The sequence below is a fragment of the Takifugu flavidus genome, chromosome 1, assembly GCF_003711565.1.
Source record: "Takifugu flavidus isolate HTHZ2018 chromosome 1, ASM371156v2, whole genome shotgun sequence".
Taxonomy (NCBI): domain Eukaryota; kingdom Metazoa; phylum Chordata; class Actinopteri; order Tetraodontiformes; family Tetraodontidae; genus Takifugu; species Takifugu flavidus.
In genome coordinates, this window is record NC_079520.1 from 18,882,895 (window position 1) to 18,904,600 (window position 21,706).

General features: G+C 43.5%; 4 protein-coding genes and 1 non-coding gene across 10 annotated transcripts in view; all 5 read right to left on the reverse strand.

The window, feature by feature from the left end:
- snx29 (sorting nexin 29) overlaps positions 1 to 9,419 on the reverse strand; it is a 79,308-nt gene extending 69,889 nt beyond the window's left edge. For 3 of the 4 annotated variants that reach the window (XM_057032301.1, XM_057032317.1, XM_057032324.1), the window contains exons 1-11: positions 9,015 to 9,419; positions 8,646 to 8,713; positions 8,119 to 8,171; positions 7,632 to 7,756; positions 6,437 to 6,617; positions 6,215 to 6,285; positions 5,442 to 5,699; positions 3,909 to 4,299; positions 2,914 to 3,026; positions 2,448 to 2,541; positions 2,266 to 2,348 (exon numbers count right to left, since the gene is read on the reverse strand). In XM_057032301.1, the coding sequence (XP_056888281.1) occupies positions 2,266 to 2,348; positions 2,448 to 2,541; positions 2,914 to 3,026; positions 3,909 to 4,299; positions 5,442 to 5,699; positions 6,215 to 6,285; positions 6,437 to 6,617; positions 7,632 to 7,756; positions 8,119 to 8,171; positions 8,646 to 8,713; positions 9,015 to 9,021 (1,444 nt within the window). In that variant the 5' untranslated portion in view covers positions 9,022 to 9,419. The remainder of the gene's footprint in view (positions 1 to 2,265; positions 2,349 to 2,447; positions 2,542 to 2,913; positions 3,027 to 3,908; positions 4,300 to 5,441; positions 5,700 to 6,214; positions 6,286 to 6,436; positions 6,618 to 7,631; positions 7,757 to 8,118; positions 8,172 to 8,645; positions 8,714 to 9,014) is intronic. The other variant, XM_057032310.1, reaches the window with a different exon arrangement.
- Positions 9,420 to 11,256: 1,837 nt separating this feature from the next.
- Positions 11,257 to 13,613, reverse strand: LOC130536995 (transmembrane protein 238-like). 2 transcript variants are annotated; one of them, XM_057053347.1, is made up of 2 exons: positions 12,995 to 13,613; positions 11,257 to 12,287 (listed from the first exon to the last, which is right to left on the reverse strand). In XM_057053347.1, the coding sequence occupies exons 1-2, from the start codon at positions 13,307 to 13,309 to the stop codon at positions 12,243 to 12,245; spliced, it is 360 nt and encodes a 119-aa protein (XP_056909327.1). In that variant the 5' UTR covers positions 13,310 to 13,613; the 3' UTR covers positions 11,257 to 12,242. The 2 variants fall into 2 exon arrangements, with proteins under 2 accessions (XP_056909327.1, XP_056909323.1); XM_057053343.1 differs by having other exon boundaries at positions 12,754 to 13,607.
- A 784-nt stretch (positions 13,614 to 14,397) lies between these two features.
- Positions 14,398 to 17,194, reverse strand: rsl1d1 (ribosomal L1 domain containing 1). 2 transcript variants are annotated; one of them, XM_057016192.1, is made up of 9 exons: positions 17,054 to 17,194; positions 16,687 to 16,832; positions 16,471 to 16,609; positions 16,244 to 16,392; positions 16,018 to 16,119; positions 15,666 to 15,759; positions 15,427 to 15,552; positions 15,064 to 15,201; positions 14,398 to 14,949 (listed from the first exon to the last, which is right to left on the reverse strand). In XM_057016192.1, exons 1-9 carry the CDS (start codon positions 17,090 to 17,092, stop codon positions 14,824 to 14,826), a joined length of 1,059 nt encoding a protein of 352 aa, XP_056872172.1. In that variant the 5' UTR covers positions 17,093 to 17,194; the 3' UTR covers positions 14,398 to 14,823. The 2 variants fall into 2 exon arrangements, with proteins under 2 accessions (XP_056872172.1, XP_056872086.1); XM_057016106.1 differs by having other exon boundaries at positions 14,398 to 14,964; positions 17,054 to 17,193.
- Positions 15,831 to 15,960, reverse strand: LOC130513266 (small nucleolar RNA SNORA55). The gene has a single exon (XR_008946665.1). It is a non-coding gene; the product is annotated as a small nucleolar RNA SNORA55 (small nucleolar RNA).
- Positions 17,195 to 17,460: 266 nt separating the features above from the next.
- Positions 17,461 to 21,706, reverse strand: part of gspt1 (G1 to S phase transition 1) — a 5,352-nt gene continuing 1,106 nt past the window's right edge. Inside the window, 13 exon segments of the mRNA XM_057015297.1 lie at positions 17,461 to 18,126; positions 18,193 to 18,361; positions 18,449 to 18,538; positions 18,666 to 18,839; positions 18,988 to 19,068; positions 19,354 to 19,447; positions 19,719 to 19,738; positions 19,741 to 19,858; positions 19,926 to 20,080; positions 20,182 to 20,362; positions 20,436 to 20,513; positions 20,697 to 20,730; positions 20,813 to 21,070. Coding sequence (XP_056871277.1) covers positions 18,074 to 18,126; positions 18,193 to 18,361; positions 18,449 to 18,538; positions 18,666 to 18,839; positions 18,988 to 19,068; positions 19,354 to 19,447; positions 19,719 to 19,738; positions 19,741 to 19,858; positions 19,926 to 20,080; positions 20,182 to 20,362; positions 20,436 to 20,513; positions 20,697 to 20,730; positions 20,813 to 21,070 — 1,505 coding nt within the window. The 3' untranslated portion in view covers positions 17,461 to 18,073.

The window sequence follows — 21,706 nt, forward strand, 5'->3', positions numbered from 1 at the left end:
GTCCTCTATAGAGCAAAAGGATTAATAAACCCAACAGGAAAGATGCTTCTTGGAGGACATTTGACACGATGCATCAAATACGAGCGCTTTTAACCACACTTGGTAATTAAACTGCATCAGTGACCATCAAAAGGCTTCTGGCTGATGGTAATCTTCTTCCTGGGGTGAAGATCTGGCGGATCTGGGCTGGGCTGAGTGGTGATATACTGACTAATCTCCATAATTACACACGAGGTGCATGTGAAGGTTTCTCTAACCAGGCTGCAACCAGCATTTCCTAACAGAACAACCATGACAAAAGGAGTTAATCTAGCCCTTTCTGCACAGACGCAGACACAGACACAGACGCAGACGCAGACACAGACACAGACACAGACACAGACACATAGACACACACACACGCACAGGCAAAAGACCATTGTCCCGTGCTTCATCACTAATTTAGGTATCGATGCCGCCCCGGAAACAAGTAGGTCTCCTTTAGCCCCGAGATAACAGCCAGGTTGGGGAAGGGGAGGAAAACGAAGGAGGAGGGCGATGAAGAGCACAACAGAGAGCTGAGGAGAAGAGCGGAAGTCTATTATTTGAATGGCTCCTTTCTCCACATCAACAGGCCAGGAATAAATATGACCTTTAGCCCGACCACGCGTTCACAGCGGGCGCCACAGACGATCCATTAGGGACTCGAGTAGAGCCAGACGCCCTTCTGTCCTCGCAGGATGGCGTGGAAACATAAGAGCGAAATGGATTTGCACATGTTTAAATACATCCATGTGCAAAAGGGCTATAGGCTCTTGCGTCATCCTTCCAATAATAGCTATAATCAAGGTGCCACGTGAATTAAAGCCTTCATACTTGACCAATCAGCGGACAGCTTGGCCTTGCATGCTGTGTAATTGATGCCTGCTACAGTTTGAGAAGTTGGGCCATCGTTTTCATACACCATGTCAATAATGCAGCATGTTTCACATGAGTACAAAGTCTATGTCTATTCTACGTGTGTCCATCATCGTCTATAGATTTGCAGTAAAGCGTCATGTGAAGCGTCTTTAAGCCACCAAAACTACAACTGGAGTCACAGAGTGCGGCAGGTCTGCACACAGGCCTCCTCCATTTGGTCTTTAGAACACCAGATAAAAGATGTGCAAATGCTGCTGACAGGAGAAGCATCATTCATCAGCATTAGCAGCATCAGGACACATGCAGTGTGACGCGACCCAAAACACATTCAATGGTAAGATCTGAAATCCTTGTGTCCAATAAATGCAGCGCTGCTTCAAGGTCTGTATTATCCACGCTCCTTTTTTCTGAGGCGTTGAGACGTCTGACATCACTCAGCTTCATTTTCTTTGAGGGACTGATGGCTACAGCTGCTGATTCAGCAATGTTACTAAAAATGTCCTAGATTGAGGATCTGTTGCCATTTAATATTTCTCAGTGGTCACACTCTCCCTTCCAGGTCACACCTTTTTTTGCCTGCAGCAATTTTTGGCCGACCAGCACTGTGTGACCATGTAATAGATTCGACAGAGTCTCAGTCTTGCTGCTTTCAGGCCTTTTAACTCGCCTCTGGTGCTTCTCGTCCTCTTCCCCTCGAGCACACAATCACAGGTCACACGCTTATTAAGACCCTTTTAGGCCTGTAATTATTCATCCACATTTGAAACTGCAGGTTTTCACAGAAAAAGAATGTGTCCCACTCCACAAACAAGTGTGTGTGGAAGAGCTGGTGCACACACACACGATCTCAGTCATTAAATTACTCACTGATCCAAGAGCGCCATCTGGTGTACAGTAATGAATAGTTTCTTGGGTAAAACACTTGATTAATGGTTACAGTTTAACTATCTCGTGCAGACAGACTAGTTAGTTTTGTGTCTCTTTTGTTCTGTAATTTCGTTCGCATTAATACTTTTCTCACAATGCAAGTTTTCATTAAAATGTCACTTATACACCCACAATTTAATACTGTATCACTGCTTAAGCAATAGGTCTTCTTATGATCTCTTGTGTTGTTTATTCAAAACAATGTTTTAAAATCTAGTAATCTAAAATAACATAAAGAAAATATATACTTTCTGACAATAAAGATCTGGTTTGGACTTGGATTTAAAGAGAAAGATTTGAAATTAACAGTACAAACTAGCAACTAGTCCTTAAAGTAGCAACCTTTTAAAGCACAACTTGAGTTGAGCTGCTAGTTACTGCCAACATAGAACCAGTCTGGGCACGTAGCAGAAGGAAGCCTCAGGAGTCAGGACTCACCCACTGTCATGCTCTCTGGGAGTCCAGGAGTTGGTGGCTCACTGGGGACCATAGTGGGCTGTGTCGGCGGACTGGAGTCCATACTTAAATACAAAAGAATGATTATCCTCCACCTCCGGTTCAACTGGTTCAATTTATTCATAAATCAAATTCCAGGTCCTCGCGCTGAACTGAGGGCTTACTTGAATGTCAGTGATGCGCCACTCTCACAGTTTGCTTCCGCCTGCGCCGAGTCACGCTGTGCAGGAAATGCAGCCGAGTCTTCCACTGAGCTCACTGAGGCAAAATGCAAGCGAAAGTAAAGATGCAGAGCAACAGAGAACGTATGAAACCTTCAAATGAGAGAGAACTCATCACTGTGAGCAAGCCAGAAGCAACTCTTAAAGACACTCAAGTAAACATACAAGTGGAGAAGAAAAATAAGGTTTTACATTAAAGAAGAATACATATAATCAGCCTGACAGGCAGGAGAAACACAAAATTAATCTGAAATAATCGATTACAGAGCAGTAGTAGCAGCACCTACAATTAAGCTGAACTAGAACAGTGTTAGCTGGTGCTTTGGCACCAATATTGTGTCCTATTGCAGTAGTATAGGTGCAGGATTGTGGGAAAGTATGGTGTTGTTTTAGGAGTGTGTGGGGGTACCTGGCTGACGGTCCGTGGGGTTCAGAGGAATGAGGATGTCTGCACTGCACTGCGGGGTCATGGCCTGTAGGGGGCTCCACGTGGACACACTGGACAGGCTGCCCACCACAGCTCTAGAAAAGGAGAAAACATTTTATGGTTTTACAAACCCCTCTGTGTGCTGCAGATTGTTCTGTACAAGGAAGAGTCCCGCAATTACAGAAACAGACTTCCTTGATTATCTTATTTCATTTTTTCACTATTTAAGGCACGCCCCTGCTTTTGCACGTGCAGAGTTGTTGTGCACATTGTTGTCAACCAGGAAGATGTCAGACTGGTACTGTGGTTATTAAAGGGCAAATTCTCTCTGTACAACCACAATCATAATGAGCAATCACAAGAGAGGACTGACCAATCAGGACAGTTCCAGCGAGGGAACACAGCTCTGCTGTAATGCAGAACAGATTACAGTAGATTACAAACACAAGTACCAGTTTACTCTGTTTACTAGTGTTTTTTGGCACAGAAAGAAATGAAGATACCTTTACCTCCTGCAATGCTTTGAGGGATCAAAACAGAGAGGATAATGAATGGAATGAAACCAAACAAAAACAAGAAGCATTGAAACAGATTCTGCATTTGCTGAATTTATAGAAGCTTATTAGCAATGGAGATCAGAGATAATGTCTTCAAAACAAGCAAGCGGCACTGATTTTTTAATACATCTGGTCTGGTTTTCAATGTATGATATACATATTAATGAGTCCAGCAGAGCCTAGAGTGAACTACTGCTACTATGAGCTGCTTGTTTGTTCATGGTTTCTGCTTAATAAAACTGCACTTGGGTCCTACAAATGACTTGGTACAGTCATAAATTATTCCATTTTTTTACGAAAGAAGTTAACAGCGTGAAATAAATATATCAGTACTTTCTATCGTGAAAGTAATGTTGTGTTTGTTGCACTTAATGAACCAGGCGGGTGGTCTGAGAACGCAACTGACGGCTTCTGACTCACTGATCAGAGCAGATCCTCTCCTCTTCCTGGGTGTGTGTCCGAGGTTTGTACATCTCCTCCTCTTCCTCATCCTCCTCGTTATCTATACTCCTTGTGTCTGGCAGGGGGGGAGAGGTGGCGGGTGGAGTGCGGGAAGGATGGGGCGACCCCACCCAGCTGACGATCCCCGGCTCTGCAGTGCCGTTCTGGGCCGGGGACTCGGAGAAGACGGGTCCCAGAGGATCGATGCCATCCTCTGCGCTGCTCTGCGCAGGAGCCGTGTGGCTCTTCCTCAATACAGAGCTCTTTTGAGAGTCTCCCTCTTCCTCGTCCTCTCCGTCCAGGTCGTCATCGAAGGAAATGATGTTGGTGATTTTCTTTTTCCTCCTGCGCTCTTTCCTCAGCCCGGAGTCTAGTTAGGACAAGAGTAAAGTAATGAACTCAGAAAAAAAGGCTACAATAAACAGCATTGTGTCTTTATGATGCCACAAAGTCTCGTCTGAAAAGCATCTTCGACATCAGGGGTGCTCATTACGTCGATCACGGAGGTAGTACTGGTCGATCGCGGCGTGACATTAAAAAATATCAGCCTATCATTCATCTCGTCACTTGATTGATATCCAGGGCAGCCTGTATATCAACTGGATTTGACATTCAGGTGACCAATCAGGCGCAAACAACAGCGCTAAGTGCAGCAGAACTTACGGTGCCAGCCTATCAGCAGTCCCCGTTACAACCAGTGAGATGACAACTGAATTTTGACCTTTAGGCAAATAATGGCGCTAAGCGCTAAGCTATTCAGCGAATGACCTCTGATTTTAAGCCATCACTAAAGCTTATGGTCATCAAAATGAATGAGGGAGCGGGACCAAGTAAGAAGACCAAAACATATCACTTTCATACATCTATGTACGTCAGCCTTTTCCTACATGAAGATTATTAAGTCCAAATATCGTTCCACCATGACTGATGAACATTTGGAAGTGTGCTTGAGGCTGGCTGTCAGCAGCTACTGTCCGGACTGTGCATCCCTGGCTGATTCAATTCAGTGCAAGTCATCAAAGTAAACTCAGGCAATGACAAAAAAATGTTAATAGTTAATTATTATGCGTGTTTTGCAATATTGGCTCATTCGGTTATGCAGGGTACATCAACATACATTGTACATACAAAGAATCCTCAATACATTTGAAAATAATTACCGTATTGGCCCGAATATAAGACGACCCTGATTATAAGACGACCCCCACTTTTTCAGTGTTATTTCAACGCAAAAAACACCGTCTTATATTCGGGCCAATACGGTAGATGGTTTGCATTTTTGTGGTGGTAGATCATTTTGACTTATTTTGTAAGTAGCTCACATGCTGAAAAAATGTGAGCACCCCTGTTCTACATATTTACAGCAACATCAATTTCATCTATGACACCAACTGATTCTCATATTTGATTGGCAGGCACTGAAAATAATATTTATGATCATTACAAGTCATTTTATTAGTTTGATTAGTTAGTAAAAACATTCTCAAGTAATGTTGCATTGGTTTTTCTCACCAGCAGAGGTGCTGCGGGGTAGAACAGGCAACGGGTCCGAGGTGTCGTCCACTCTTGGGGTGAAGCCCGGCACAGAGGTGGCTGTGCTGATCTCTCTCAGAAGGCTGCTGACACCCTGAGCCGACTCTTTCCACAGGCTGCCGATGCCCTGCGTGGACTCCTTGAGGAGGTGTGACACAGAGTTTCCCCCTCCTCGACTCAACCCTCCATTCAGGTCAGTGTTGTCAATGTTGATGGCAAATAAGATGGAGTTCAGACCTGAGCAGCACGACAGGGAGTAGGGGGAATGATGTCCATTTTTTTGGTGGTTTGTGAGTTTTTAGGGGGGAAAAAAAGTGGAAAAAGAAAAATCAACATCTCTCAGTATGAAGGTTTGCACTCAGTAAGTCCAGTCATGCTCAGCAAGGAGAGTGGTACAGCCCAGTTAAGAAACCATCACGAATGAAGCAGTGGTGTGTTTCATATTTAACTGAGGTGGACCTGAAGTAGGGTTTAAGATGGGGACTATAACCTGAAAGGCTGTCAAATTATTTCAACGTTCCAAAGCTTTGTGGCTGCTCTTATACTCGCTGCTACATCAGCAAACAGCATGGAAACCATTGGCAAACATGACAGGCTAATTATGCAGAACATATTTCAGCATGGTGTTCATGCTGCTCTAATACTGCTACATCATGTGTAACATTACTCTGTTAACATGGGTACCTACAAGCATGCACTTCGCACCAAGGTAAAATAACATATTTAGCATCATTTAGCATTAGTGAACTCACCTGCCGCCATGGTGGGGAGCATACTTGCCCTCTCTTCATCAAGAACAAAAGACCAGTCTTCATAGTAATTGCTAGAAAAAAAAGAAGAGAGCTAAACTAGTACAACCTGTAGAAAGGCAAAACAAACAAAGACATCTGACTATAACTATAAGTTCTGTGAATTCACGCTTGGGGGAATTCACCAACAACAATGCGGGAAAAAAGGTTATACAGTCTACTGACCCCAGACGTGGGCGGTCAGCCAGCAGTGAGTGCAGGTAGCGCTCCAGCGAGTGTTCATTGAGGGCACAACGCAGCCAGGCACGACCCCGACCTAGCTCGGAGGAAATATGGCGAAGGGAGTAAAAGCGCTGGAGTTCATGCCGGTTCAGATGCTCCTTCACATAGAACCAGAAAGTCAGGTCTGGTAGGAGGAAATAGACAGAGAAAATTGTGTTTATTTTAGTTGTGGATCATTTATTCTGTTGAACAGCAACAGAAGAGGCCGATTAAATATGCGCTAGTCAGCACATCATCTGTCGTTTATTAACACTGATCGACATCTGCTTTTACACAGCTCCACCACACAAGGACCACGGACTAAAGCTGAGGGACAGACTGAGGCCAGACAGGCAAACACAATAGAGCGGGAACCCGGGGAAAGCAGTGTACGCATGACAAGCCAATTTTCTCCAAGCTAGGTGTGTGTGTGTGTGTGTGTGTGTGTGTGTGTGTGTGTGTGTGTGTGTGTGTGTGTGTGTGATCCTCAAAAATTTAGGGGTTGTACAAGCAAAGCAAGGACATTCTGGTATAGGATGTGTATGTATGTGTGTATATGTGTGTGTGTGTGTGTGTGTGTGTGTGTGTGTGTGCGTGTGTGTGTGTGTGTGTGTGTGTGTTTCACAATGAGAGGGTCAGCAGCAGTTTTAGCCTGGCTAAATTTGAGTTGCTAATTTGACCTGATCTCATCAGACCAGCAGGTAGAAATAGAAAATTACACACACCCAAATGAGTTAAGATTATTTTTTGTTTTTTGTACATTAACTGTAATTTGATTTAGTAGTCTCTAAAATGTACCATATTTAGCTGTACCATACAATATTTAGCGAACTGTTCAACTTTAATTTCTATGATGATGTCACACTGCAGTTTTATCGTCTTACTTGGCTTAATCAGAATATATTTAAATTCTGGAGTCAATGTAGAGCTGAAAAGCAAGTTTATAAGTTCCCGGCAAACCCTGGAGGATGCTTCCCTTTAAATTGACCTCAGCAAGCATAGCCAAAGAGGAGCCTTTTATCTAACTTGTGTTTACCCACTCAGTGCTTAATCAATGCATTTGAATTAGAATATAATGCTAAAGTGCCGCCACTTTATTTGCACTTAAGTGGAGCATGGGCAACAGTGAGCAGCAGTGTTTTGAGATCAGCATTCGTACCTCCTTCGTTCTTGCTGCTGAGGCCGGCAGCCTGTTTGAGGGCAGCGGCGGTGAGAGCCAGGCCTCGACTCTTCTTCAGGCCATGCTGCAGCACGGCTTCAAACTGTGCACACAGACAGATGACCCTGAGCAGAGGGGGGAGACAGTAGTGCATGAGGAGCTGTATGCATATATGAACCTGAGTAGTTCAGGAAATACGATTTTTATCATAACTAGGTCGCAAAATACTGATACACTCATCAGAATATACCATTCGTTTTAACAGATCTCTGGTATTTTATCATGTTTGTAAAGTCCCATTTTTATATTCTAAAAAAAATGAGGTATAATATGAAGCAAGAATTGAATACACAGCTAAAAGTGACCTGAAACTAAAAATAGTTTAAATGGAGAATAAAAGCAGTAATAATAGTGCTGTTTTACTTTATCACTCATGATGGGTAAAATAGAAATAATTAGAACAATAACAACAGGCAGCATCTTTTACCTGCTGTCTGAGTCTGTGGCGATTTCCTTTCTCCCTCCAAAGCGGATTTGGCACTGGAAAAGCACGAGAATGTTCACCAAATAGTCAGCACTCACGAAACAGGATCCTAAAGACTGCAGCTGATGCAGAGATACAGTAAACTCAAGCAGCACAGTTTGACCAGTGGCTGGAACATTTGGAACAGTAATTACAGTCACATGTTGACAGGAGAACGAGCAACTTTGTGCCCTTCTAAAAAAGTAAGCAACTGTGAGTGCGGTGTCTACCCGCCATATCTTCATTAGCAGATTCAGACGGTTTTACTTCCTCTACTGCTGGGGGTTTTTTTTTCCCAGGACAAACAGGAACTAGAAGCTGTATTTTGGTCAAATCTTTTGTTGACCAATAATCATTTATGGTGCAGAAAGAGATAGATGAAAATATCCTTAAAAATGAAATGTTTTTATATTATAAACATATTCTGACTTTAAAGATGGTTTAATTGAGCGTGGTTTCGGAAAAACACCCATAAGTATGAGGCGGCTCACCTGTTTGACAGCGTCCAGCAGCCTCTCCAGGAGGTGCTGTCTCTTGGCATCACTCTGCTGAGTTTCTGCTGAAGTTGACATGAAACAAATTCAGTTTGCTGACATGTTTATGGGCAAGACAAGTTCTTCATTTGCTTCAATCTAGAAATGAATTTTACAGGTCATTTTATTTACTTGTCTTAGCATCAAAAGTACATAATTTCCAGAACGACGTTTTAATGCTATTGTTAAAGTGGTATATCCATTGGTGATACTCAAATTTCAACAAGCCATTTTCCAAGAGTCTGAGATCAGAAGCTAATAGATCAGTTTCAAAGTAAATTATGTCACTTGAACGAGTGGCAAAGTGAATAAAATAGCCAAACTCACCGTTCATCCCGACTGTCACACTCCGTTACAGAGACGGTCAAACATGTGACCTGTCCCCGGTGCAGCTGGAGGACCAGAGGCTAGCTAAACACCGGGGCCATGATGTCTCTGTGGCCGAGCTGGACCCGCCCAACCGCGGCGCGAAGACTGATGCTCACGCGGCGAACAGAGAGGCCTGCCGGTGGTTAGGGTTAGGGTAGGGTTTTCGCAGTCTTCCGCAGCCTGGCAAGCAAACCTTGTACAAAACCCCCCCGGAAATATAAACCGCCTTACAAAATTAGCCTGGGTGTGCATTCAGATAACCCCATTTAAAGTTTTGAGGGGGAAAATGCAAAGGAAGTGGGTTAGCAGAGAGTAGCAGAGCTAAACTGAAACGCTGAAGTGAAGTGACTGAGCCGTATCGCAGTCACGTGACAAAACACACACATGTCACATGGGAGGAAGTTCGCGAAGGGAGTTGTAGTCCATTATTAACTTTGAACAGTTATTTAAAAACTGACTAGCGGATGTGTACAATTAAAACAAAACAATCCGAATTTGAGGAAGTGGATAATGGTCTCTTAAAACTTTGCACACTGTTAACTGCTTTACTTCTGTAACTTATTTTCCTTATCAGCTGGATCATTGCAGAAAATATACAGTATTAAAATATGTAGCTTGAAATTAAAATGGAATGACTACTTCTACTGCAATAGCTGTACAACAGTACAACATTGCATAATACCATAGCATCGTAGAGTATAATACAAAATAAGAGGTGTCTATCAATGGTAAATACACTATACATTGTACATTATTCACTTTTAATAGTTTTACTTTATATTTTAGTGCCAGAAAATTTATTTAATATCAAATATGAATTAAATTCCAGGTAAAATGTCTGATTTAAACAGCATGCATATATAAATACATATAGCTTTTAAATATGAAACTATCTGTGCTGTCCAGAACAGTATAACATACCTTTGATTGTATTTTTCGATAACTGTTGCAATAATTCAATTTGAATGTACTTAGTCGGAAAATGACAGCAGAATTTTCTTTCATGGATGACTTTTGTTCCATCATTTATTTATGTTTTTTTAAAAGGCATCTTTAGTTTGTCTTGTTTTTCAATCCTGCAATTGTCCACATTAAGGAAATATTTTAATATCCAACACATCAGCACATTCTTACCTGCAGCTAAATTACTGGACATGTCACTGCACTTTTCTTTGAGCTATTTATTTGTATAATTGCACTGGTGAAACTTTTCTGCTGCAGGTGAGGCTTGAACTCACAATCTCAGCATCACTCTGCAGGTTACTGTTGTATAAGCACCACTGGGGCTGGGGGTCAAACGTGATATCCTGTCACTGATCGCTGTGATGCTTCACTTGATCTCTGTTTAGAAACCTCATGCAAACCATCTGTCCCACATGCATTTGTCACCATACACCTTAATCACATTAGTCCCCCAAACAGGGAGAATCTGAGAATCATGACAAAGATCTCAGGGCAGCCAACGGGCCTCAGCAGTCATAAATGCTGCTGTAAGTGTTGTGGCATCAAAACACTAGTGGGCAATACTTTTGATTTGTAGGCTCACAGCTTTCTTAGTTTATTGCTCCCGTCACACTGTTCTGGGGGTTTTACAGCATAAATAACTGAGACAAGTTGCCTAACTGGTAAAACCTGGCTGCTCCAGATGAGGCTTGAACACACAACCTCAGCATCTCCCTGCAGGTTACAGTCTTGCAGGTACCAGGAACTGACCAGTGACACCACTAGAGCTGATTGGGGTCAGGTCACATGGTGAGGTTGGCCTTTGCCTGGACCAGCTTTAACCTGAGGTAGTGCGCCTCTGAAGTTGCACTCAACACGATGAAGCATCCTCACAATATAATAAAACACTCGTGACACAGGAAAACAGGCAGCACAGGAGATGCACGGCCTTGGTTGTCTACGGAGTGAGATGATGTTGAGCCAGCTCCAGTTTGCTGAATCATGATAAGAACACAGTACTGGTCTGCTCCTGTGGTGAAGCTGGTCAGCAGGTGCTACTTACCAGCAACCTGACAGCAAGTGTGTCTTTGCCATTTAACTTGAGCGTTTCAAATGAATCATTTGGAATGTAAAACATTGGAGTAAATTTCTCGAAGTAGAGTTTAGGTTTTCTTGCTTAGATTCTGATCACTAGTTTTTCATGCTAGTGACACGTTAGATTCCTGCCAGAATAAAGCAAATATATCACGGAGAAAAATTCCTTTAGATATTTTTATATTCTAAACATTAGTAACAATAAGGAAATGAATTAAAATTGGAATGTTGCTCAAAGCTTTCACTGGTAGAAAAAATAACAACTTACAAACAACATTTTCTCCTTTTCAGACCAACTCACAATAAATAAAATACCACGATCTGTTCTGTATCTTTCCTTTGTCTTTAATAAAGTGATTTTCAAACAGAATTACTAATAGATTGAAATGCTGAACTGAAAAACTACTGTGCAAAATTCATTTGGAAAATGTAAACAATAGGTCATAGGTCACACAGTCAAATCAAAATAAACAATACAACAGAGTAAATCAATGATGCATTCAATCATTGACAAAGGAAAGTAAATCACAATTTAAGTCACAATTTGTCATTCCATAACGTTTAGTGCAGTTCTTTTCCCAGTCATTCCCTCCATTCACATACAATAACTTTGCAGTATAATTCATGTCATGCCAAAAAATCTGGAACACATTGAACATTTACATCTTTAGGCGAACAAACAGTTGATCCAGCATTATTATGTAGAACCACTGAGCAGTCTGTTGTCCAGCTTTGCTCTAATGATTCAGTGAGCAGTTACCATCATACAGTTTAAACAGCCAAATCGATCAGCAGAATTATTGGCAGGTAAAGTGAACCATGCTGAGTATTGACTGCAGAGCACTGACGCTCTCTACAAACATGCTCACCACGACACCAAGACAGCAGGTTTATCCTGCTGAAGAACAGCCCCTGAAGCATCCATCTGGGGTCAAAATTCGCCAGATTTAAATGCTATTTGTCCCAATATGGAATATGTTTACACCCCAAATTAAGAATAAGTACACATGGATATTAGTGAAACTTTAAAATACATTTATGAGGCTCTGGAACTTGACAGCAAGTCATTTTTGGTGATGTAACAGTCCTTACTGGGAATGCAGGGGGTATTAAATGTTGTTCAGGTTAGTTTTCAAAGGTGGAATTGCATCAACATGAATGTGAGGATCCAGGATTCACTGGCAGAACACTCACCTAGAAGATGCAGAGAAAATCATGAATAATAAAATAAAATATAATAAAAAGTAGCTGACGGCATGACACAACACACCCTGGGCCAAAAAAGTGAGGGACAGACCTCAGAGCCAGGGTGTTTTCCGAGTTTTTAAATATTAACGTTGTTAAATCTCCGCTTTGTGGAGACACCTTTTTAAAATAATGGCATGTTTATATTATATGTATCTGTAGAATAAATAATTAAATAAGCGTGAAAAAAAATCCACAGTGTAAATAAGACTGGAACTGTATTCGTGTGAATGTAAAATGTTTATATTCACACGAATACAGTAACAGACAAATGATTTGTCTATTTACAGTCATCGTGTCCCGACTGTATAAATCCCAGCCGCTTTATTCTGCCATGCAAAGTTCCCATCTTATCTGCCAGATAACGACATATGAGCCTTATCTGAACGAGCCGTGGAAGTTGTCTAATTATTACCAGTGAGTGAAATGCAAAATGAGCAGAAACAAAGAGAACTTCAGGGTCGGTGTCTCTGCAGGATCATCTCCAGATTGGGTGGGTGCGTTTCCTTCATTCATACAACTGAAGTGGAAACCATCACCTCTGAACCCCTGTTTGCGGTGTTGTCGTGGCCATTGGAGGGCTCTCCGACATTCTGGCTGTTCCTCCTGAAGGAGTCCCTGAACCTCCTGGAGAGGCGCTCCGACATGTTCCTCACCAGCTGTTTCACTCTGCGCTCCTTCAGCTTCATCAATCCCACATCGTCCTCCAGCTCCTTGGGCGGCACGTCGATGTTCCCCGTGTACCACAACACCCACCAGATCAGGCTGAGGAAGATGATGATGGCCCCCACGTAGATGAACAAGTCGTGAAAGAAGAGCCCTCCGAACACCCCCACCATGATGACCATGACGCCGAGTATGTCGTGGGCCAGGGCGAACCAAAACAGGCACATGCAGCGGCCGACCCCGCTGTAGCTCCTCTCCATAGCCACTTCTACCTGTACGGGGGCTGAGCCAGTGGCAGCGGACATGGTCCAAACAGGTGTGGGAGACAGTCCGAGAAGGCAGCCGGTGTTCTGTCTGAATCCAGATGTTGGAAAGTGCAACAGGTGTGGGCTGAGAGAAAGAAATGACACAACCTGCTGCGGCCAAAGTACAAGCTGCCTCAGGGTTATCAGCCTGTTATAAAAAGGGTCAAATCAAGTCAAACAATCACGCTGAAAATGTACTTTGACAGAAGTGAAAATCCCACATAAACACCGGCGGGCTGAAACTCCCAGTGTCTCATGTTTAACCTATTTAAAGGATGTTTATTGTTATTTATTAAAATGTGTGCACAGGAAAATCCCCATATATCCCAATCTTCCATATAGGTATTTCAGAAATATACAAATAGTCAATAATCACTTCATTGAGCAGTATGGAACTATTAAAAAGGATGTAAACAGTAGTTATGCCAAATATACAGTATATACTTGATTAAGTTCCATCAGGAGGCATTTGTGTTACAGTCATTCCCAGCATAACTGTAGCTTTTCCTTCTCTGCTTCTCTCTCAGGGTGGGGGCATCCATACCAACCCCATAATAACACCCCCCCATCCCCCTCCCAGGAGGAAGACAAGCTCGCCCACAGCAGATGCCAAACACCCCATCACCATCATGATGGATTTGTGGAGGTGGGCCCAGCCTGGAGGGTAGTGGGGAGGGTCCGGAAACGGTCTGTCCCCCCCATCAGGAGCTGAACTTGCTCGGCCAGTTTCCATTATTTCTCCACCCTGAGAATGAGCTGCCCAGGCCTCAAAACATCCTGGTTTTCTACCATTTAAGCCCCCGTAGCCTCCCTGATGGCCACGCGGAGGTGAGCTTTCTGCACAACTGAATCTGTGGATGATACACGTACTTCCAGATACCCCCCCCCCCACACACACACACACACACACACACACCTGATACTCTTCCACAAGACCTAAAGAAACCTGCTGTTCTGTGATAACCCACGGACCTCCAGAATATTCAACTGTTGTATGGAACAGATGCAAAAGAACACAAAGTGTGAGCAGCAGCACACTTCTAATATAATCACAAGACTGGTCACATGACAGCAAACACCACTCCAGGTTAAGTATTGACACGTGGATGAAATTTATTATGGAAACTGAGATAAAAAGTTACAACAGTGATCTTTAACAGGAGTCAAATGTTTATTTTTATGATTTTCAGTGATAAGGTCACATTTAAATCGATATCTTGTGATGGACATATAACGTAGCATGTTTAGAAATTGAATTTATTACATTTAAACATTTGCAGCTCCGTTTATCTTTGAACCCAGAATCTTCCAAGAGCTGCGTCACTGGTTTTAATGTCGTGGCTCAGCGGTGCGCGCTGCCAGCTTCCAGGGGACAAAGACATCCAAAGATCATTCCTGGGGACCTTTACCTTCAGGTTTATACTCAGAGGAGGAATACAGGCTAAATTCATCAACTGCTGTAGGAAAAAGCAAATGTAGGAAATGTCCATGTAGCAAAACTGACAAGCAGAGAATCATTTCACTTTAGGCACTTTTCTTCTGACTTTGGAGTCCATCTTGCTGGCTTTTTTAGTCAGTTTGTTTGTTGTTTTGGATGCCTGCTTCCTCACAGGGGCTCTGGAGGCTTTCTCCAGTGGCTGCTTCTTGGAAGATTTCTAGAAAAATGTTAGAAGAGAAAGAAAAAAGGAGGTCAAGCGCAATATTCCAGTTGAAATCTTTTGATTAGTTTAAAAACACGAGAGCAGGGAACTGACTTTCAGATTAGGCTTTTTAACAGGTGTTGCTATGGGAACCAGCTGTGGAATATCTTCTTCTTCCTCCTCCTCTTGCTTTTCCTGTTTCGTCTTTACATCTGCCTTTTCATCCTTTACTTCCTCTTTGGCTTCAGTTGCCTGGAAACAGTCATTATTTGATATTTTAATATTCTTATTTGAGGATGCAAATATTAAAATAAAAGACATTGCTATCAAATAGACTGGATTTACAAGGTCTTATTAATTAGCTTTAATGCCTTTGTCTCTCAATAAAATACCATTTTCACACCATATAGCGCCACCCGGCCTAAGGAGCCCCACTCAAACAGTTCTAAATTTGCCCTTGGAGAAACCTGGTCTCACCTCTCCGTTGGAAGTTTTGGGTTTTTTCTTTGTTGGCTCATAGAGGTGGCTCAGCTCTGAGTTGTAGATGGGCAGAGCCACTGACTCCTGACTCTTTAGGTGGATGACCTTCATCACTGACCCATCCTGTTAAAAATGGATGGAACAGAGTCAGATAACAGTGTGGGGAAAACTCTAAAAATATTCCAGGGTGTATTCAAACACACAGAACGAACCACCCTCTGGTCCTCCGCACTCACCATACGGATTTTTTCCATTACAGTCTTGACGGCTGCTTCAATGTTTTCAGTCACCTCATCTGCCGTCATTCCAGAGTGGCCAATTCGCGCCATGCTGCAGGACAGGAAGATCATGTCAAACGTGGCCTAGTGCACCATCATGTCAAAAGAACATTCTTAACATTATAATGTGTCAAAGGTGTAGAGACAGGCTCCACGGGAAGAGGAGGTCCATCTGGATTTACAGTGAATCGCTATAGCACCATCTGTTACCCAAACTGACCACTTAACAGAGTCCATTGGGTTGCTGAGGTGCAACGAGTTAACAACTGATTTCCATTAGGAATACAATTAACAGACCAATTGATCTCACCAACAACAGCCTTTCTTGGTAACCTTTAAGTTGGTACCCTGGACCAAGCGCTGGATGTCTCTGGCCAAATTCTTGCTCTGCAGGTTTACACACAGTGGCTCTCTGGTAAAATCATTAAATAAAACAAATAATGCTGAGAATAATTGCACAGCAGCATCACAACCTACAGCTGAAAACACAGATGTATCGTGGTATAAGAGTAGCTAAAAACAAAGGAAAAACTTACTTCTTCCTCTCATAGAAGTGTTTACCAAGGTGAGAGGGCAGCAGGCGGCGGATGCGGTCGTCTGAAAGGAACATGTCAAAGTTACCTAGAAGACGCCGTTTGGCTTCAAATGGTTTATACTCTGTCTTCAGGGCTTTGTATGGGATGATCTGCACAGAATCCAGCAACAGACTTATTATTAAAATCCAGTTGAGTTGCACATTTTTGCACCGGAGACAAGACTATACCTCCGTGATACTGCTGACTCCCTTTTCCTCCAGCAGCCTTTTATAAAACCTCTGGGTCTGTTCTGGGGTCATCTGGGGCTCATCTCTGGTGAACAGGCAAATATCATCTGTTTCACTTCGATGTTTATGAGGCAGGGGTCTGGAGATAAAGGAGTGAAAGGGGTTCTGGTGAGTAATAGCCACATTAGCCTTTAATCATCTGTCTGCTGGACTCACATGCGGATGGTCTGAGACCGTCGAGGGATCCTCCATAAGGTAAAGAGCAGGCCGAACTGCTGGTGGTCGTCCGAGAGCAGAGGCTGACGGTTCGGCTTGGTTTGGGTCTTCAAAAAAGCCTGTAAGGCTTGGACGGCCTTTTTAACCTGACAAGACATTACAGTTAAGACATAAATTATGCAAAACCACACCGCCATTCATCGCTTTAATCAGGCTAGTACATGTTAGCTACTTGTTAGCAAAAGAGCAAGGGCCAGCTACACTGAGTGTGCCGTCAATTAAAAGAGCGATTACTTAATCCGTGTTCTAACACTCACAATAGCTGAAAAGATCATTGATACTCCCCAAAATTAATTATTCTTCCTACCTGTGCCTGGTCCAATTGAACCTGTGCCGTTTCTGCCATGCCGTCTGCTTCACGTGTAAACTAGTGTCACGCATGCGCAGTTGGGGCCTACAGCGTCATACTTTCTTCTTTGGCGATTTACGGGTAAAGTATATGCTGTATTACTGCCACCTTGTGGAAATACGGGTAAATATCTCAGACTCTCCACTAAATATGATTGGTTAACCGTTTAGATAAGAATGAGCACAAATGTCACCTAGATACATCAGTTTCATTTTAAAAAAATCCCTAAAAGTATAAAGCATCATCTACTGAATTACCTAAATGATTCTTGGCTGTTTGCTGTTTTTGTTAAGAAAAAGTTAAATCATTGATAAAACCGGATAGTGACTGATCAAATCTTTGTCAAAGACAAAAACGAATACACCTTTCTCTTGCAGAATGACGGTTTATTTTCACTTTAAATGGTGTAATAGCCACGTGTGTCGGTTTGTGACTGTCCATTGTTCATCTGAGAAGTGTGTGAGCTCAAACTTTAGTGGGATGTGCAGAGACCAAGCTAGACATTTCGGTATAACAATCATTAATATCCAAATAAAATGTCCACTGGATACTTAATTTCACTCTGGAAAAAGGAGATCAACTGTGTTCTGACCCCTGCTTTTCTGCAGAATGTTAACATTAACATTTTTCCTCCCCTGCTTCATCGACACTGCATCTGTCTCCTTTCTACAACAATTGGCGTGGCCCACCGTCAGTGCCAGGGGAGCACAGGAAGGGACGAGTAGCTACATTAGTGGCATAGCTGAGCTCTCAATATGAGAAAGCTGACACTGGCACAAAGCTGACTGGTCTCACTTCGTATTCTTTGTGATAGAAAAAAACAAATTCAGTCTTGTATGCTTCATCTGATGCTTGTTTAGTCCCCTCACTTGTTTTCTTTGTTCTCCTCATCAGCATAGTTGTGTTTAAAGAGAGCGCAGCGGTTTTAGGTCGCCTCTTTAGCAGCAAAGAATTTCATGCAGGCTGCCGTTGCAGCTTCTAGTCCTTTTCGGGTACCAGCTTCAGCACCTTGCCGATGGCGATGGTTTTCCCTAAGGACAAAATGGAAAATTACGCGGATGTTTGTAGATTCTTGGAATGAACCTTACCTTCCTTACCTTCGTCTCTCAGCGTGAATCGCCCCATCTGAGGAAAGTCTTTAAAGGTCTCTAGGCAGATGACTCCAGCTGCACGGAGCCTGGCGATGCACACCTGCTCCTGCTTCACAAAACGGGGGCGAAGTTTGCTTTTCTCGCCCGTCTTCTTGTCCACCAGACAGATTAAGGCCTGCAAACAGGGTTTAAATGATTCCACAGCACTTCAGAGAAGATGAAACCAAACACAAAACTGAATAGTCTGCTCAGCTGAACTCACTGTGATCTGCACTTCTTCTATGCAGGTGTGGATGTGGAGGACGGCGTTGTAGCCGGGACAAATGATTGATTTGTGCTCAATGATGACGATCTGAAATGGACCAACGAGAAACAAGTTTGAAAAGCATAACTCTCCCAATTCTGTTGTTTTGACCCAATTCTTTGTAGGCGTGGAGGCCAACCCGGCGCAGCTGTGTAACTGCGGCTGATGTCTTTACCTGTGCATCAAAGGTGCGACCTGAGTGGCAGATGTTGTCGGGGCTGCAGAGGATAAAACCTGGAAGGATTTCTTCCTCTTCGATTCCCTTCAGCCTTAACTTCAGATTCTCCCCAGGCGCTGCGTCGTCCGTCTCCACATCGTCACTCAGCAGGGTCAGAACCTCCACCGTGTGCTGCCCCGGGCAGATTCAGACATATTTTAACAAATGTTCTATTTTTTTAGGATCAGCATCAGTCAAAATACTGAAACGCATTGGTCTCCTCTCCACCCTGACAGCAGGACGTCTAACAGGGGGACATAGCAGAGCCACAGAATCTCACCCGGTTTGGCATCATGGTCAGCTGCTGGGCTTTGCTGATGGATCCGGACTCCAGCTTCCCGAGGATCACTGTGCCCATGTCCTTCAGAGAACAACCAGAGCAGAAAAATATCAACCAGCTCCTTAAATGGCAGAAGATCCACCATTTAATAATCTTAAAGTACACAACAATCATCTATGATATTTTTTTCCTATATATCCTAATTTTTAGATATATCAAATCATTATTTTTATATCTATAAAAATATCTGAGGTAGACACCTGTGCGTACGTGTGTGTGTGTGTGTGTGTGTGTGTGTGTGTGTGTGTGTGTGCTTACGTGCGTGCCCGTGAGTCAGAGAAATTGACAGAACGTCCAGCTGCTCACCTTGTACTTGTCAACGATGGGTAATCTGACCGGTCCATCACTAGTTCTGGTGAAGTTTGGCAAACTGTCCAAATGGGAAATAAATGGCAAACCCCTGATGCAAAAACAAAAAAGAAAACCTTAAACGAGGAGGGGAAACGGCTTGATTATCTGTCAGATTATTACGCGGCCCCTGATGAATTCAAAAATGGAATCATTTAGCCTGAAAAACTAAGAGGAGCGACTGAGGTCAAAGCAGATGAGCAAATGTCTGGGCTTGGCTTTAATCCACTCACGGTCTCTGCTGTTGCTCAAATGTGCGACCGTGCATGAGCAAATCGTGACTGACTGTGGTTCTGTGCTGCAGTAACACAGAGGTGACTTACGTGTACCAAGGGCATTCGGCTACGGGTCCTTGAGGTTGGCGCCTGTGAGCCCAGAGCAAGGCATGAAGTAGATGTCCTTCTTGGGGTTGAAGCCCACCTTTTTGAGAAAAGGCACCAGCTTCTCCTTACACTCCTCATACCTTCAGGACAGGAATGAAGATGACAGACTGCTCTGTAGCCGAACATGTATAAGTTGAGTTTCAAAACCTTTCCAGGCTCCAGTTGACAGTGGGGTCGTCCATCTTGTTGACGAGAACGATGAGATGTTTGACTCCGGCGGTCTTTGCCAGCATGGCGTGCTCCCTTGTCTGGCCGCCCTTCTCAAAGCCCGTCTCAAACTCCCCCTTCCTGGCTGAAATGACCTGACCCGTAACCGATGAAAAGAATCCAACATTTTAATCTAATCATATGGAGAGTGTAAATAAAAAAGCTGTGGGCGCTTTAAAGATCCCGCCCAGCTCACCAGGACTGCCAGGTCGGCTTGCGACGCCCCCCCGATCATGTTCGGGACAAAGCTCTTGTGTCCGGGGGCGTCCAGGATGGTGAAATGTTTCTTTTCCGTCTCAAAGTAAGCTCTGCCGACCTCCACTGTCTTCCCTTTGTCCCTCTCCTCCTGGTTGGTGTCCAGAGCCCACGACAGGTACCTGAAAGAATAAAGTCTGCGGTTTTTACTTTGCTGTGAAGACGCAGCAGAAATGTGCGCTGATGGTAGCTCACCATGTCTCCCTGTTCTTTTCCTTTGCTTCTCTTTCATATTTCTCCAGGGTTCGCTTTTCCACCATTCCCGTTAAGTACCTGGAGAAGCCCACACGCTAGAATGAGGCCTGCTGCAATGTGCAGCATAGTTTCACCCCAAAACCAAACGTTCAATAGACCAACAAATCTACACTACAGCGAGAGATGTTATTAAAAGGACAAAACTTTTTGGACCTTTTTGAGCTCTACACATCTACAAGCATAATTCTAATCATTGCTTACATGATCTGCCCCCCAATAGTGGATTTACCAGCATCTGATAAAAGAAATAGAAACGTGAGTGTTGATCATTTCTCATGGACGACTAAAAATGGGACATGCAGAGGAACGGGACTCACCCACGTGGCCGATGAAGACCACATTGACGTGTTCTTTCTTAGGTGCATCTGGCGGCACTGAAACCACCTTAGGCACTGGCATCTCCTCCTCCTCTTCTTCCATCATCTCCTCGTCCGCCTTCTCTCGGCCACCCACTCCTGAAGCCATATTTTCCTGATCGCTGCTTCCTCCACCTCCCCCCGGCTCTTCCTTCAGTTCCCACGTCTCCTCTTCGGCAGCCATGTCTGCCTCTGAGCTTCCATTCTCCACCGGCAGTGCTGGAAGCACAGACGCCACCTGTTAGTTCTCTGCTACAGACGAGACAGAGCCTGCAGAACGGCTGAATAATTGAACGTGCACAGTTTCCCCCATTGGCACAAAATATATGGACATTGAGCTCCTACATGTCAGAAAGAAACAATTTTTGAGTTACCATTTGCTCTTTTATTCACCTAAACACTTGTGATTCCACTTGCTTTAATAGGACAATGTTCTTTTTGTGCCCAATTATTCATAACTATTAAATAAATAGGATGTAGTTAAGGCTCCACTTGCTGCATCCGTCCTGCTCACACTAATCAGTGCCACAAACAAATCATTTTGGGCAGAACCAATGGAACAGGAATACAGTAAAATCTGCAGACTGAGCTTTAAAGAGGAAGCCGTAACTGTGGAATTATACATCCCAGCAGTCGTGTATAGTGCCTATTCTTTCTCAGTCCTCATCAATTGCCGGCTAGCTGTCACACACACTAACGTATAGAGCAGTTCCACAGTAGAGTGATGACGTGGGTACACCAATGCAGAGTACCAAAACGAGCATGGAACAATGTATTCCGCTGGAAATGTCCCATCGTTCTCTTTGTGTTAATAACTCAGAACTGCAGGGTCACCTTGCAAATGAATCAAAACAA